The sequence below is a fragment of the Coregonus lavaretus genome (genome assembly GCF_964263955.1).
Source record: "Coregonus lavaretus genome assembly, chromosome: 4".
NCBI lineage: Eukaryota > Metazoa > Chordata > Actinopteri > Salmoniformes > Salmonidae > Coregonus > Coregonus lavaretus.
In genome coordinates this window covers 69,175,834-69,191,216 of record NC_139991.1, presented here as the reverse complement: position 1 = coordinate 69,191,216, position 15,383 = coordinate 69,175,834, and the positions used below count along the sequence as shown (strand labels likewise).

At 41.3% G+C, this 15,383-nt stretch overlaps 1 protein-coding gene across 1 annotated transcript in view; it reads right to left on the bottom strand.

Annotated features, from left to right (window-relative positions):
- Positions 1–6,343: 6,343 nt before the first annotated feature.
- The window catches only part of crata (carnitine O-acetyltransferase a), a 43,507-nt gene continuing 34,467 nt past the window's right edge, over positions 6,344–15,383 (bottom strand). Inside the window, exons 8-13 of the mRNA XM_084160316.1 lie at positions 11,732–11,832; positions 11,339–11,458; positions 10,721–10,843; positions 9,796–9,994; positions 8,409–8,546; positions 6,344–7,853 (exon numbers count right to left, since the gene is read on the bottom strand). Of these exons, the coding sequence (XP_084016442.1) occupies positions 7,638–7,853; positions 8,409–8,546; positions 9,796–9,994; positions 10,721–10,843; positions 11,339–11,458; positions 11,732–11,832 (897 nt within the window). The 3' untranslated portion in view covers positions 6,344–7,637. The remainder of the gene's footprint in view (positions 7,854–8,408; positions 8,547–9,795; positions 9,995–10,720; positions 10,844–11,338; positions 11,459–11,731; positions 11,833–15,383) is intronic.

The following is a 15,383-nucleotide window of genomic DNA, read 5'->3' as shown; positions in this document are numbered from 1 at the left end:
TTCTCCCCGTCCTTTGTCCCAACCAAGTATATATATCCTATGTAACCTGATATGGGTGTTTTCCCTACAGACCAATCCCAGGACTCCACATAAGACTTCCTCTGTTTTAGGGTGCCCCTATAAAAATGCTCTCCAGATGCTTCCTCAAGCTGAGTCAACATCCTCTAAAACACCATTTGCAACCGTCAGCAAAGTCATAAATTGTTTAGATACTACATAGACATCATGCAAAACTACAAATCCCTGCACGCCATCTCTAGTTGACACCTCTGATAACAGGCATTGTGTCAATTTAAAACTTACACAACAGTTCATAGAATTGTCCATTTAAAGAAATGTAGCCAATTTATGAATTACTACATTTAGCCAACATTAGATAGCTAATCCAGAGATTCTTACCTTTGCCTCGATTCTGCAGTCTTGTCCAGATCATTACATTTACGTCATTTAGCAGACGCTCTTATCCAGAGCGACTTACAAATTGGTGCATTCACCTTTTTTTATATAATATTTTTATTATTTATTTATGTCATTTTTTGTGTAATTTTTTTATTTATTGAATTTGTTTAATTATTATTATTATTATTTTATATATTTTGTGGGGGTGGGGTGGGGTGGGGGTTAGAATGATTACTTTTATACTATCCCAGGTATTCCTTAAAGAGGTAGGGTTTCAAGTGTCTCCGGAAGGTGGTCAGTGACTCCGCTGTCCTGGTGTCGTGAGGGAGCTTGTTCCACCATTGGGGTGCCAGAGCAGCGAACAGTTTTGACTGGGCTGAGCGGGAACTGTGCTTCCGCAGAGGTAGGGGGACTAGCAGGCCAGAGGTGGAAGAACGCAATGTCCTCGTTTGGGTGTAGGGACTGATCAGAGCCTGAAGGTAAGGAGGTGCCGTTCCCCTCACAGCTCCATAGGCAAGCACCATGGTCTTGTAGTAGATGCGAGCCTCAACTGGAAGCCAGTGGAGTGTGCGGAGGAGCGGGGTGACGTGAGAGAACTTGGGAAGGTTGAACACCAGACGGGCTGCAGCGTTCTGGATGAGTTATAGGGGTTTAATGGCACAGGCAGGGAGCCCAACCAACAGCAAGTTGCAGTAATCCAGACGGGAGATGACAAGTGCCTGGATTAGGACCTGTGCCGCTTCCTGTGTAAGGTAGGGTCGTACTCTGCGAATGTTGTAGAGCATGAACCTACAGGATCGGGTCACTGCTTTGATGTTAGCAGAGAACGACAGGGTGTTGTCCAGGGTCACGCCAAGGTTCTTTGCACTCTGGAAGGAGGACACAATGGAGTTGTCAACCGTGATGGCGAGATCATGGAGCGATGCGATGCAATGCGATCATCATGGCATTTGTAGTTCTTTTCGATAGCCACGTTAGCAACTAATTAGCATTTCATTTTTGGGGGGTAAATACAGGCGAATATATTGATAAAAGTCACGTTGTCCTAGAAAGATTTACATGATTATCAAAATGTCACACCACGGTAAGCCTACATGAAACACAGCCCTTATTTTATGTATTTCTAAAATCCCCTATGGGAAAAATTCATGGTGGAAAAACGATTGGAACCATTTCCCTGTTTGACTGCTAGGTTTTATAGGTATTATGACTCATACTGTGGCACTCTATTGTTAGTGTGGAGAGACATGTATCTTGTCAGTATATCCATAGTCTTTGCTGTGGTGCTGTAGTAGCTACAGTCAACGACAGTGTTGGAGAGCATCAAAACAACTGCCTACTGACTGATCTACAAATCACCTTGCATCATAAATAACAATTCATTATTATTTGTAGATCAAATAGTCAGTCACAATTTAGCCATGATACATTGCGGTTTTCATCCTCTCGAACACAGCCATTGTGTAGTAGTGTAGCCAGGGTGTATTCATTGTTTGTAACATAAACCGTTTACTCCATTGTTTACTATGTTGCAAGACATAATGAATACACCCCAGGGGTGTCTTGCAACGGAAACAGTTTAAGAATGAAACGGAAGCAAACAGCGCAAACGGAACGAAATGGGGACGGACCTACCTGGATTTGTCCAGTAGAAACTCTAATTTTCATTGCAAAACGTTTTCAGTTTGGAGTAAACGGTCTCTGTGGTAAAAACGTTTTGCAACAGATGAAACGTTTTGAAACAGAATCTGCGTAATGAATACATCCTGTGCTTCCGAGACTACTTGTTGCACTGCAGTGCACAGTCATGTATCGTAAAAATGTAGGCTACTATCAAAACTGTCTAACTGATTTCTCACAATACAAAAATACAATCATTCAAAGTCACGGTTCATACAAGAGAACACAGTAGGCTATGCAAAAGAGACAAATAGAGCTTTCAAAAAGTGCTGGTCGGTGTCTGATCCTTGCTTGATTTGAGTATGACTATTAAACAAACTTCCAACAACTCAAATGGCCTGATGGGACTATCACAGTTTACTCCCAATTTATTGACGTGCAATGTTGCAATGTGCAGTGTGACTGGAATCACTCATCAGTGACCCCAAACTGTTGAGATCTGTATAGCCTACTATTGTAATTTTATTGGATGCTTGTTTGTTTTGCTTTTCAAGCGCCTTGATGTTCTTTTTGTAATGAAAAGAACTGTACGTTGAATAAGACATTTTTATGAAGCAATAAGCCTATTATTACTTGACAGAATGGTTCTGTTTTTCATCTACTGTTTCAAACAGGCATTCCCACCCACAAAGGAAGGAAGAAGGGCAGTCAATCTATTCTAATTTGAGAATTAGAGTTCAGACATATAATTCTTGGACTAGTCCTGTTAATGCTTAGCAACTGATGTAACAAAAGGCCACATTTTATATTGATAACATTCAAACAATTCCAGATTAGGAATTGATGGATTAAAGAAAACTATCATCAACGAATTCTCACCAAATTCACACCAACTGCTCTCAACTCTGGACTAATGTGTTGTGAAGCCCACATCTTCAGTAATTTACTTTTTTTTTTTTTTTTTACATGTTCACAGGCCATGGGTCTAATGCTGGGAATTACAACATGGCGGAAGAAGAAGGTAAGCCTAAACCTTAGCCGCCCTTTAAAATACATTATGTGTAACTGGTCCAGACAAATCCATAGCTCTGGTCCAGGTCAGAGCTAAGGACCTGGGCCCAGATCACAAAACCTTAAGAAGAGTTTTCTTAACTTCCATTTTTTCTTTAACTATAGATTTGTGAAGAAAGTTAAGCAAACTAGATATTCAAGGTTCTTGGAGATTTTCTTACATTATTCCTTATGTTTCTCCTTAAGCAAAAACGTTAAGAAGAAATTCTTGCAAAGAAGTTCTTGCATTTCTACTTGGAAATGGGCCCTGGGCCCAGTTTCACAAAACACTTCTTACACAAAAACTTAACAAGCTTCTTAAGAAAAAAAAGTTCATAAGATTCCTTAAACAGTAAGTGCAATTCTTCAAACATTTCTTAAGAATTCATGCTTTTCTTCCAAACTTCTCAAATATCTTCTTACGAACTTCTTAACTGTCTTCTTAAGATGATTTTCGCTAGGCATCTGAGCTTTTTCCTTGCAAAAGTATTCATCCCCCTTGGCGTTTTTCCTATTTTGTTGCATTACAACCTGTAATTTAAATAGATTTTTTGGGGGGGATTTCATGTAATGGACATATGCAAAATAGTCCAAATTGGTGAAGTGAAATGAAAAAAATAACTTGTTTCAAAATAATTATAAAAAATAAATATTGGAAAAGTGGTGCGTGCATATGTATTCAGCCCCTTTGCTATGAAGCCCCTAAATAATATCTGGTGCAACCAATTAACTTCAGAAGTCACATAATTAATTAAATAAAGTCCACCTAAGTGTCACATGATCTGTCACATGATCACAGTATATATTATATATTGTATTGTGCATTGTATTATGTATTGTTATGCATGTTATTTGTTGGGTTTTGTTTCCTATTTGGACCCCAGGAAGAATAATAGAGCTAATTGGGGGTCCTAATAAAATACTAAATACCCAAACACCACTCTGTAGACTATACCTATTTTTCTTGCCATACTCTTACTGTTTGGACTCGCAGGCTTGGGTGCCAGCCGTAAGTACTTTTACAAATATGTTTTATTACATACGAATACCTTCATAACATTCAAACGTGTTTCTGAAGCAGTCTCAGTTCTGTTTTTTTTGTTTTTCATTGTGGTGCTCGGTGGCCCGTCAAACAACCTTGTCGAAGGGAACAAACTACAGAGGAATTTCACCAACCCGACCAATGAACAGAACCAATTGGATGAGCAAAAAGATAGTCAAAACATTGTTGACTGAGGCAAGAAACACTCTTCAGGCTCACCTTGAGTTCTTGATCGAAGGAAGGACAGAGTTGAGTAGTGTTAATGACAAACTTGAGCAAGACCTGACCAATTCAATGGACCAAACAAGGCTATTGACCAATGAGAGATCAGCTTCAGGATGACCTTGAGATGTTGACAGAGGAGAGAGTTCTATTGGTCAAGCTCATGGACAAGCTGAAGAGTCATAATTTTGTGGTCAAGTAATTATCAGACATGTCACGACCAAGAGCAGCTAAGCCAGGACATAACCACTAACACAACAAAACATTTAATTGGAAACTGAGAAAGATCAGCTACAAGTGAATCTCACCATGTCAACTGCAGAAAAAGGACATCCGCAACTTGACTGTTCATAACGCTGAGTTAAGGAAATTGTCCTTCTCCAGGGGCCGGATTCACACTTCATACACAAAAACGTAAGAAGCGTCTTAAGAAAAAAAATAAGAAGTTCATAAGATAGTTTGTAAGTGCAATTCCTCAACAATATCTTAAGATTAAATTATTTTCTCATGAACTTCTCAAATATCTTCTTACAAATCTTCTTAAGATGTTTGTTGCTAGGAAACCAATTTAGCTAGCTATCTAGCTAGCAATGGCAATCATGTTAGCATATTTCGTACTGAGATTACTGTTCTAAAACATGTTCTTGGGTTTAAAATAATCAATACTGAAACTTTCAGATGAAGTTTGTGAGTGAATTAAACATCAATTGCTTTCATGAGCTTTTTCTCTCACTGCCCTGAGTTTAAGACAAGGGTCTAGCTATCTTGGAATTAAGAAAATTTCCAATGACTTTATTTTCAAGACTAATTTCTTCTTAACTTTTTGCTTAAGGGAAAACATAAGAAATAGCTGAATCTGGGCCCAGGCCTCTACTCTGAAGCATCTTCCAAACTTGACTAAAGTGCTAGAAGAAGATAAGATCGAGATGCAAGCCTTTCAGAAACCAGTTACAAATATCTAAATCTCACTGTCCACGAGATTCCCCTTCATAACACTACAGTGGGGAAAAAAAGTATTTAGTCAGCCACCAATTGTGCAAGTTCTCCCACTTAAAAAGATGAGGCCTGTAATTTTCATCATAGGTACACGTCAACTATGACAGACAAAATGAGAAAAAAAACAACCAATGGTTGCGTTCCACGTTATTGACTGTGCAGATTGCTATAATGCTGCGTTCAAAACAACTGGGAACTCGGGAATCTCAGACTTCAGTGCGTTCAAGATAACTGGGAACTCTTGGGAAAAAACGAGCTCAGAATGGGAAAAATTGTTTCGAACGGTCATCCAACTCGGAATTCCAAGTTGGAAATGCAGGCATCTTTCTAGAGCTCCGACTTTCCGACGTGAAGATCACTGACGTCATTATTTTACCTAGTTATTTTCCAGTCGTCTTGAATGCATAACATCTGATGTGGTAAGCTGATACGTAAAATACCTATCCAGGCGTTGTAAGATCTGGCATGCGTCAGCAACTTCTGAGCAGGGGAACTCGACCCTAGACACATAGGAACTTGACCCTTATGAAGTGGTAGGGTGCTGCCCATGGTGCTGACAGAGGATAGAGGACCATGGTTGTAATCTAAACTGTCAGCATAGCTCAGTGAAGTAGGTTGGGGGTACTCTCACTCACTTTCTATTCAGGCCAGCTTTGATACTACTTTTAAAATGTTAACCTTTTGAAAAAATGTAAACAAAAAACGTGGAAGTCAATCAATCCGCCATCATTGACACAATGGAAAATCAAATGAGTTATTATTGAAATATTGAAATAGCATGGGCGACCGAGAAAAACCAATTTTTACAATTTAAGGCCAAGTGGCAAACAATAATGCAGGCAGTAGGGATGGGGTGTGAGCATGCTGGGACAGACGATGTAGTCATTGTTTGTGTGTGTCTAAGTTTTTTTTTGATTGTATAAGTTTGTTTTTGGAATGAATAAAAAAAATCTATATAATTATTTTAAAAAGTACCTTTTTGAGAGTACATATACCAGGCTTGAAAACTTGGAGGATTTTTACAAACAATTGTTTAATGTTAATCACCAGTATTAAGTACATAACCAGTGTTATTTACAGCATTCAGAACCCAGACAGACACACAAGTGCATTCAAAATTTAAATGTCTGTATTTATCAGTGTTGGGGAGTAGTGAACTACATGTAGTTCAACTAGTAATTTAACTACATTTTGCAGTAGCTTGGTGGTAGTTCAACTAAATTCAAATCTGGGTAGTGTTTGTATTTGCCATGATGTGGTGTAGATAACTACTGGAACTACACACTACTATTCTTTGCAATAAGAAAAGAAAATAGGCCTGCCTAATTCTCACTTCAAACATAGTTTTTGTGTTTAATACATTTGACATTCTGTTAACATCTGAGCCCAAAGTGATCTGTTCTTGCAATTTGTCATCTATGACATTTCAGATTTACATATAATTATTCACAAAGTAGTTTGGATGTAGTGAACTACTTTTTCAAAGTAATTTTAGTTAAGTAAACTATTGCTTTCTTAAGGGTAGCTTTAGTGTAGCTTACCTTCTTCCAGTGTGATGTAATTGGTAGCTTGGTAAACTCTATTTTCTGAGTAGCTTCCCAAAACACTGGAATTTACACAATAAGAGTGTAAAAAAAAAAAGGAAATCCCAGAAGGCAAGGCAGGTACAAAGTTCCAGCATCCCACTCACACACCTGCTCTCCCAAATAACATGCACTGTATTTGCTACAATCTCATCAAACTGTTCTCAATTTAAACACAGCCATAATGATTCAATCTCTTCTTTAGTGATCCAACACCTATGGTCTTGTGCAGAAACAAATCTGGGACCAGGCTATTGTTTTGCCACAGGCTCTTCCACAATGATGATTGCAATACAAAGAATATGATTCGATCTGTACAAGTAAACCTGATTTTTCTTTTTTTGATGATGAACAATAAACGTGAATTCAATAATCTTAATATTGCAGTCAATAAATCGTTCAATCTGTCATATAAAAAACAACACACCATCAAACTGATGTTGTACACCAAACTTCAACTGTAACGATTGACAATGGTGACCATGTACTAGCGCTAGCACACCTGCATCTGGTCTGAAGCGGTCTTAAGCGATCTTGTATCAGTTTGTGGTGGCCTGGCCCTGAACCAGGTCTGAGGCGAGCGGTCGATGGTGACCTAGGCCTGGGACCAGATCTGAAGCGGTCTTAAGCTGTCTTGTAACAGACAGTCTGTGGTAGCCGAAGTCTGAAGCAGTGTTCAGCCAAGCCTAGTCTCACCCTGAACTAGGTCTAGCTCGGTTTGCTTCTCACAGCTTGGCCTTGGGGGTGCTCTCCAGCAGGCTCCTCATGTCCAGCAGGGCCTCCTCCAGCCTCTGGGCCATGTGGGCCGCATTGGTCTCGTTGCAGCTGTTGAACGCCGACACGGCAAAGTTGATGTGTTCTGCCATGGGGTTGTAGCACACACCATAGCCGTCGGGTGCCACGGGCCCGAAGCACATCACGCAGTCCGTCTTGGCTGGCACCTTTGGGGGGGGGGGGGGAAAGGGGGGGGGGAGGCGGGAAAGCTTACTCCTTACAGTATGTGCATTAGCTAGACCCCCTAAGTAGAATCATTAGCTAGACCCCCTAAGTAGCCTCATAAGCTAGACCCCCTAAGTAGCCTCATTAGCTAGACCCCCTAAGTAGCCTCATTAGCTAGACCCCCTAAGTAGCCTCATTAGCTAGACCCCCTAAGTAGCCTCATTAGCTAGACCCCCTAAGTAGCCTCATTAGCTAGACCCCCTAAGTAGCCTCATTAGCTAGACCCCCTAAGTAGAATCAGTAGCTAGATCCCTAAGTAGCTAACTACTAATGACTAAGTTTGCTAGTGTAGGTATAAAAATGGGCTAACCAAGCTGACACTTGGCTGACCCTAAGTGTCGGCCACTGACAACATTAGCTCAATAGTTAATTGTTAAGCTTGGCAGACAGACGCAAGCAAGCTGTACTTCAGTACTAAGTCACGGCACAGTTGCCAGGTCGGAAAACAACAATGAGCGACAATGAAAAGGCCCATGTCCCGTTAGCTAGCTATTTACCTGGCTAGTGGAGAGGTTGTAGTGGTTGGCCACAGCATACGAGGTGTCCATGAAGATCTCAGGCATGGAGGTCAGGTCTTCGATGGCCTGCAGCTTCAGCCCCAGAAGGTGTCGGTCTATGGCCTGGCCATGGATCGCCTGGACACAGCCAAACCATAGACATACATATTGATTATGTGTTTAGGCTATATCATTGATCCAAACACACTGGGCAAAAAAACAGTTGACTGGTGCACTTCAAACCTTTTGAAATGTATTTTAGCATGCGTGACTACTAGTGCTGAGCGATTAGTGCTTTTTGAGGTCGGTTCGGTTCTTAAAAAATAATCACGTTTTTTGATTTTGGTTAGTCTTTTTTTTTTTTTTACATTAAATGCACTATGCGGATTGAATGCTGTAACAACACAGAATAAAACAATTAATAAAATGATGGTAGTGACTGTCCATTACTGCTTATCACTTATTAACCATCATTTATTCACATTACTTTAATAAGATATTTCAGTTGTTGTGTATATTACATTGGTTTTATTTGATGACTTAATTATTTCATTAAGTCATCATCTCATCTCTATAGAGCTGCTGACTATGCGGTCTGACAAAACCACTATTTTGTAGTTCTTCAAAGTAAATAAGGAATACTTTTATGATAGCTGAATACCAACTATCAATCACTTAGATCATGTATTTTCAGGTAGAGATACCTCGCGAAGCAGCTGCTTTCTATACCTCTCGATCGCGCGTTCTCTCTTCTCTCCGTGTCTGCTCCAGACCACTGAGGTATAATAAGCTCCACATAGACCGTAGGAGCAGGCGGGTGCGCAATGGATTATGGTCATTGTAGTTAATTACAATGTTTTCTGTGCTAAACTATGTAGAATATTGGCCTCCCTACAGTGTGATGTGTGCATTGAGCTCACAGAAAAATAATGAACAAAATGGAATTCAAATAATTGAACCGACATGTCAATTAGATGTTTAAAAAAAGAAAAATAACCAACATTTAGGTTAATCGCTAAGCACTAGTGACTGCAGTACTCTGTCACTGATGAAGGTTGAGTAAACCAAAACATTTGTCTTATCATGTTTACTTATGCACCTTATTGCACTGTGCACATTTTGGGGCATCATGTCCTAGTGGATAACATAATAATATATATAATATGTTTGCATCTGAGCCTCAGCTTTGGATTTTTTATGTTTTCGACAGTGTGCGGCAGGGTTGGGGTCAATTCCATTTCAATTCTCCTCAGTGCTTTTCAATTATGAACATTTGGAATTGGAATTTGGTTTACTTTCTGAATTGTCTGGAATCTAAATGGAATTGACCCCAAGCCTGTTGTGCGGGTATCTATCCTTTCTATTAGACTGTGCAGCGCTCACTCACCATGTCAGTGTATGCCCTGTGGGCTTTCACAGCTTTCTCCAGTAGGGTCACTTTTTCCATCTTCTGTTTGTCTGGGTCGTCCATGGCCTTGACAAAGTTAGCAGAGTCGATGGAGCAGGAGCGGATGGTGTCGGTGCGACCCAGCTTGAACATACGCAGGGACGCGCTCTCATAGGTGGCACAGCACCGCTGATACATCCTGAGAGAGAGAGAGATCCCAGTTGTATTGCATTGGTACAATTTAAGGCTGGTATGAGTTAGGTTAGGGAATATTTTGCTCTCTGGTGCCCTCAACTGGTCATTGTCAAACAATGCAGACATAGTTCTTTGCAGTGTATCCTCGTCAAAAACCAGGCTTCCCTAAACGTGAAGCCTAGGGAAGTTCATGGTAGAAAGATTGCTAAATAGGGGTGGGACCCTGCTGTAAATCAGTGACACCTCGCAACACGTCAAACCAATCAAAGGCCTTGCTTTGGCAGCACTCCAAAGGTGCTCACTAGATTAGTGTCGTACGTGCAACAGTTTGTGAGGATGGCCGGGAAATCACTGATTAAAACTTCAACAAAATATGTCGATCAATGCAGATTGTGTGTATAGAACACACTTCTGGCAAAACACAATTCAGCTTTTCCTCCAGGGTTTCTTCCATTTCCTGCAATGTTGCAAACTAGCATACGGAACAACTCCGCAAAATGTGTCCTACCCAGTCTAAAAACAGTGATAACATAAAACGTAGTCCCACCAGTGAGCACCAACGGGCATGTGGGGGAGGGGTCTTTCAAACCGTTTTGACTAATACAAAATTCTCCAGACCTCGAAGGGAGGCGTGACAACAACATGATTTTGGAGGTATGGCTACGCAAAACTATCTGCAGTGTAACTGAAATGAGAACAGAAATGTCATTAACATAGTGTGTATACTCACCTGTAGTAGGCCAGCTGTAGTCCCATCTGGATGAAGGCATCGGGGCTCATCTTGTGGGTCTTGGGGACATTCTTCCCAAAGTGGGAGAAGACAATGACTTTGACATCCAGGTCATGCACCATTCTGGGGGGTAGATGTCAAAACGCAGAATATTACAGGGTAGGCCTATACAAATATATTCATTCATAATTGAATACATCCAAACTATTTTTCAGAAATATATCCATAGGCCTGTATAATATTTAACCAAGGTCTTGAAAATAAGACTAGTTGATTCAGGTGTGTTAGCGCTGGGCTGGAACAAAAGCCGGGACCACCTGTAGCCCTCCAGGACCAAGGCAGGTGACCACCATTGCTACACGTCATGTATGTAGCAGAGGAGGCTGGTGGGAGGAGCTGTAGGAGGACAGGCTCATTGTAATGGTTAGAATGGAATGAATGGAACAGAGTCAAACGTGAGTTTACCATATTTTTGATACCGTTCCATAATTCCATTCCAGCCATTACAATGAGCGCATCCTCCTATAGCTCCTACCACCAGCCTCCTCTGGTATGTAGCATGTAGCTCTCACACATAGAACATTCACATTTCTATGTACTGTATATCTACACTCTCACATGTTCATGTTCTGCTTGGCCTTCTCAATGTCCTTCTTGATCTCTGGCGTGATGTTAAAGCGTAGTTTCTGAGGCATCGGCAGGGGGACCATGGGGGTACGCACCATCTCAGACTTCTTCCTGGTAGGTCACAAACATGACAGGAAACCCTCAGGTCATGGTACTTATTAAGGGAATTAGACCGGCAGACACGATGGCGCAGATCATAATTTCCCACAAATCTTCCATTGACGTCAATAAATGATTTTACTTGTCTGAAGTAGAGTTGACCAAAGATTGACAGAAGCAGATCTAATTTGTTGCTGCTCTACGCCAGCACAACAGGAATGAGCGAGTGTTTGAAGAGACTGTGTTGAGTAAATGAATGAGATGACCCAACAGTGGTGTACTTACGTGTACTCGACGACGTGGTCAATCAAGGACACGATAGGCGGGCCTTCGGCAGGGGCGTGCTCATACATAAGACCACATGACCCGTCCTCTCCAATGATGAACTGGAAACAAGGGAAACACGAAAAGTCAAGACCACTTGACAACACAGACTCAAGGATTTTTTTGTCATTGAAATCATTGGGAGCGTTTTTTCGGGTAGAATAAGTAAAAAAAAAAAAAAAAAAATCTACATTGTAGAATAATAGTAAAGACATCAAAACTATGAAATAACACATATGGAATCATGTAGTAACCCAAAAAAGTGTTAAACAAATCAAAATATATTTTAGATTCTTCAAAGTAGCCACCCTTTTGCCTTGTGGTCCTCTGTAGCTCAGCTGGTAGAGCATGGCGCTTGTAACGCCAAGGTAGTGGGTTCGATCCCCGGGACCACCCATACACAAAAAATGTATGCACGCATGACTGTAAGTCGCTTTGGATAAAAGCGTCTGCTAAATGGCATATTATTATTGTTATATTATTGATGACAGCGTTGCACACTTGGCATTCTCTCAACCAGCTTCATGAGGAATGCTTTTCCAACATTCTTGAAGGAGTTCCCACATATGCTGAGCACTTGTTGGCTGTTTTTCCTTCACTCTGCCGTCCGACTAATCCCAAACTATCTCAATTGGGTTGAGGTCGGGTGATTGTGGAGGCCAGGTCATCTGATGCAGCACTCCATCACTCTCCTTGGTCAAATAGCCTGGAGGTGTGTTTTGGGTCATTGTCCTGTTGAAAAACAAATGATAGTCCCACTAAGTGCAAACCAGATGGGATGGCGTATCGCTGCAGAATGCTGTGGTAGCCATGCTGGTTAAGTGTGCCTTGAATTCTAAATAAATCACTGACTGTCACCAGCAAAGCACCCCCAGACCACCTCCGCCATGCTTCACGGTGGGAACCACACATGCGGAGAGCATCCGTTCACCTACTCTGTGTCTCACAAAGACACAGCGGTTGGAACCAAAAATCTCACATTTGTACTCATCAAACCAAGTGTCTTCTTCTTATTGGTGTCCTTTAGTAGTGGTTTCTTTACAGCAATTCGACCATGAAGGCCTGATTCACACAGTCTCCTCTGAACAGTTGATGTATAGATGTGTCTGTTACTTGAACTCTAAAGCATTTATTTGGGCAACAATCTGAGGTGCAGTTAACTCTAATGAAGCAGAGGTAACTCTGGGTCTTCCTTTCCTGTTGCGGTCCTCATGAGAGCCAGTTTCATCATAGCGCTTGATGGCTTGACCGCACTTCAAGAAACTTTCAAAGTCCTTGAAATTTTCAGGATTTACTGACCTTCATGTCTTAAAATAATGACGGACTGTCGTTTCTTTGCTTATTTGAGCTGTTCTTGCCATAATATGGACTTGGTCTTTTACCAAATAGGGCTATCTTCTGTATACCACCCCTACCTTGTCACAACACAACTGTTTGGCTCAAACGCATTAAGGAAAGAAATAGCACAAATTAACCTTTAACAAGGCACACCTGTTAATATACACACACACACACACACACACACACACACACACACACACACACACACACACACACAATGCCTTCGGAAAGTATTCAGACCCCTTGACTTTTTCCAAATTTTGCTACGTTACAGCCTTATTCTAAAATGGATGTAAAAAATTAAAAAAATCATCAGCAATCTACACACAATACCCCATAATGACAAAGCGAAAACTGGTTTTTATAAATTTTACCAAATTTATAAAAAAAAATCAAAACAGAAACACCTTATTTACATAAATATTCTGACTCTTTGCTATGAGACTCGAAATTGAGCTCAGGTGCATCCTGTTTCCATTGATCATCCTTGAGATGTTTCTACAACTTGGAGTCCATGTGGTAAATTAAATTGATTGGACATGATTTGGAAAGGCACACAACTGTTTATGAAAGATCCCACAGTTGACAGTGCATGTCACAGCAAAAACCAAGCCATGAGGTTGAAGGAATTGTCCGTAGAGCTCCGAGACAGGATTGTTTTGAGGCACAGATCGGGGGAAGGGTCCCAAATACATTTTGCAGCATTGAAGGTCCCCAAGAACACAGTGCCCTACATCATTCTTAAATGGAAGAAGTTTGGAACCACCAAGACTCTTCCTAGAGCTGGCCGCCCGGCCAAACTGAACAATCGGGGGAGAAGGGCCTTGGTCAGGGAGGTGACCAAGAACCCGATGGTCACTCTGACAGAGCTTTAGAGTTTCTCTGTGGAGATTTAAATTTTAAAATTTTAGTCACTTAGCAGACGCTCTTATCCAGAGCGACTTACAGTTAGTGAGTGCATATATATATTTTTTTTCATACTGGCCCCCCGTGGGAATCGAACCCACAACCCTGGTGTTGCAAGCGCCATGCTCTACCAACTGAGCTACACAGGGCCCTAAGCAACAGTTTATCATTAAACAAGACATCAGGGGAGAGCGCGAACGCAGTACCACACTACCAGAAATTATGCAAATCGAGAACTCCACATTTGGGAAATTCACAGGAGTCAGAGATGGGAGAACTTTCCAGAAGGACAACCATCTCTGCAGCCCTCCACCAAATCAGGCCTTTATGGTAGAGTGGCCAGACGGAAGCCACTCCTCAGTAAAAAGGCACATGACAGCCCGCTTGGAGTTTGCCAAAAGGCACCTATAGACTCTCAGACCATGAGAAACAAGATTCTCTGGTCCGATGAAACCAAGATTTAACTTTGGCCTGAATGCCAAGTGTCACGGCTGGAGAAAACCTAGCATCATCCCTATGGTGAACCATGGTGGTGGCAGCATCATGCTGTGGGGATGTTTTTCAGCGGCAGGGACTGGGAGACTAGTCAGGATCGAGGCAGAAATGAACAGAGCAAAGTACAGAGAGATCCTTGATGAAAACCTGCTCCAGAGCGCTCAGGACCTAAGACTAGGGCGAAGGTTCACCTTCCAACAGGACAACGGCCCTACGCACACAGCCAGGACAACACAGGAGTGGCTTTGGGACAAGTCTCTGAATGTCCTTGAGTGGCCCAGCATGAGCCTGGACTTGAACCCGATCAAACATCTCTGGAGAGACCTGAAAATAGCTGTGCAGCAATCCTCAGCATCCAACCTGACAGAGCATGAGAGGATCTACAGAGAATAATGGGAGAAACTACCCAAATACAGGTGTTCCAAGCTTGTAGCTTCATATCCAAGAAGACTCTAGGCTGTAGTCGCTGCCAAAGGTGCTTCAACCAAGTACTGGGTAAAGGGTCTGAATACTTATGTAAATGTGATATTTGAGTTGTTTATTAAATTATAAAATAGCAAAAAAAATTGTTTTTGCTTTGTCATTATGGGTTATTGTGTGTAGATTGATGAGGAATTTTTTGAAGGGGAGTAAGGCTGTAACGTAACAAAATGTGGAAAAAGTCAAGGGGTCTGAATACTTTCCGAAGGCATTGCATTCGTGTGTGTGCGCATGTGTACATATATACAGACACACACGCACACACACACACGTATATTTTTATACACACACACATACATACATACACACATATAATAATAATAATAAGCCATTTAGCAGACGCTTTTATCCAAAGCGACTTACAGTCATGCGTGCATAAATAATTTTTTTG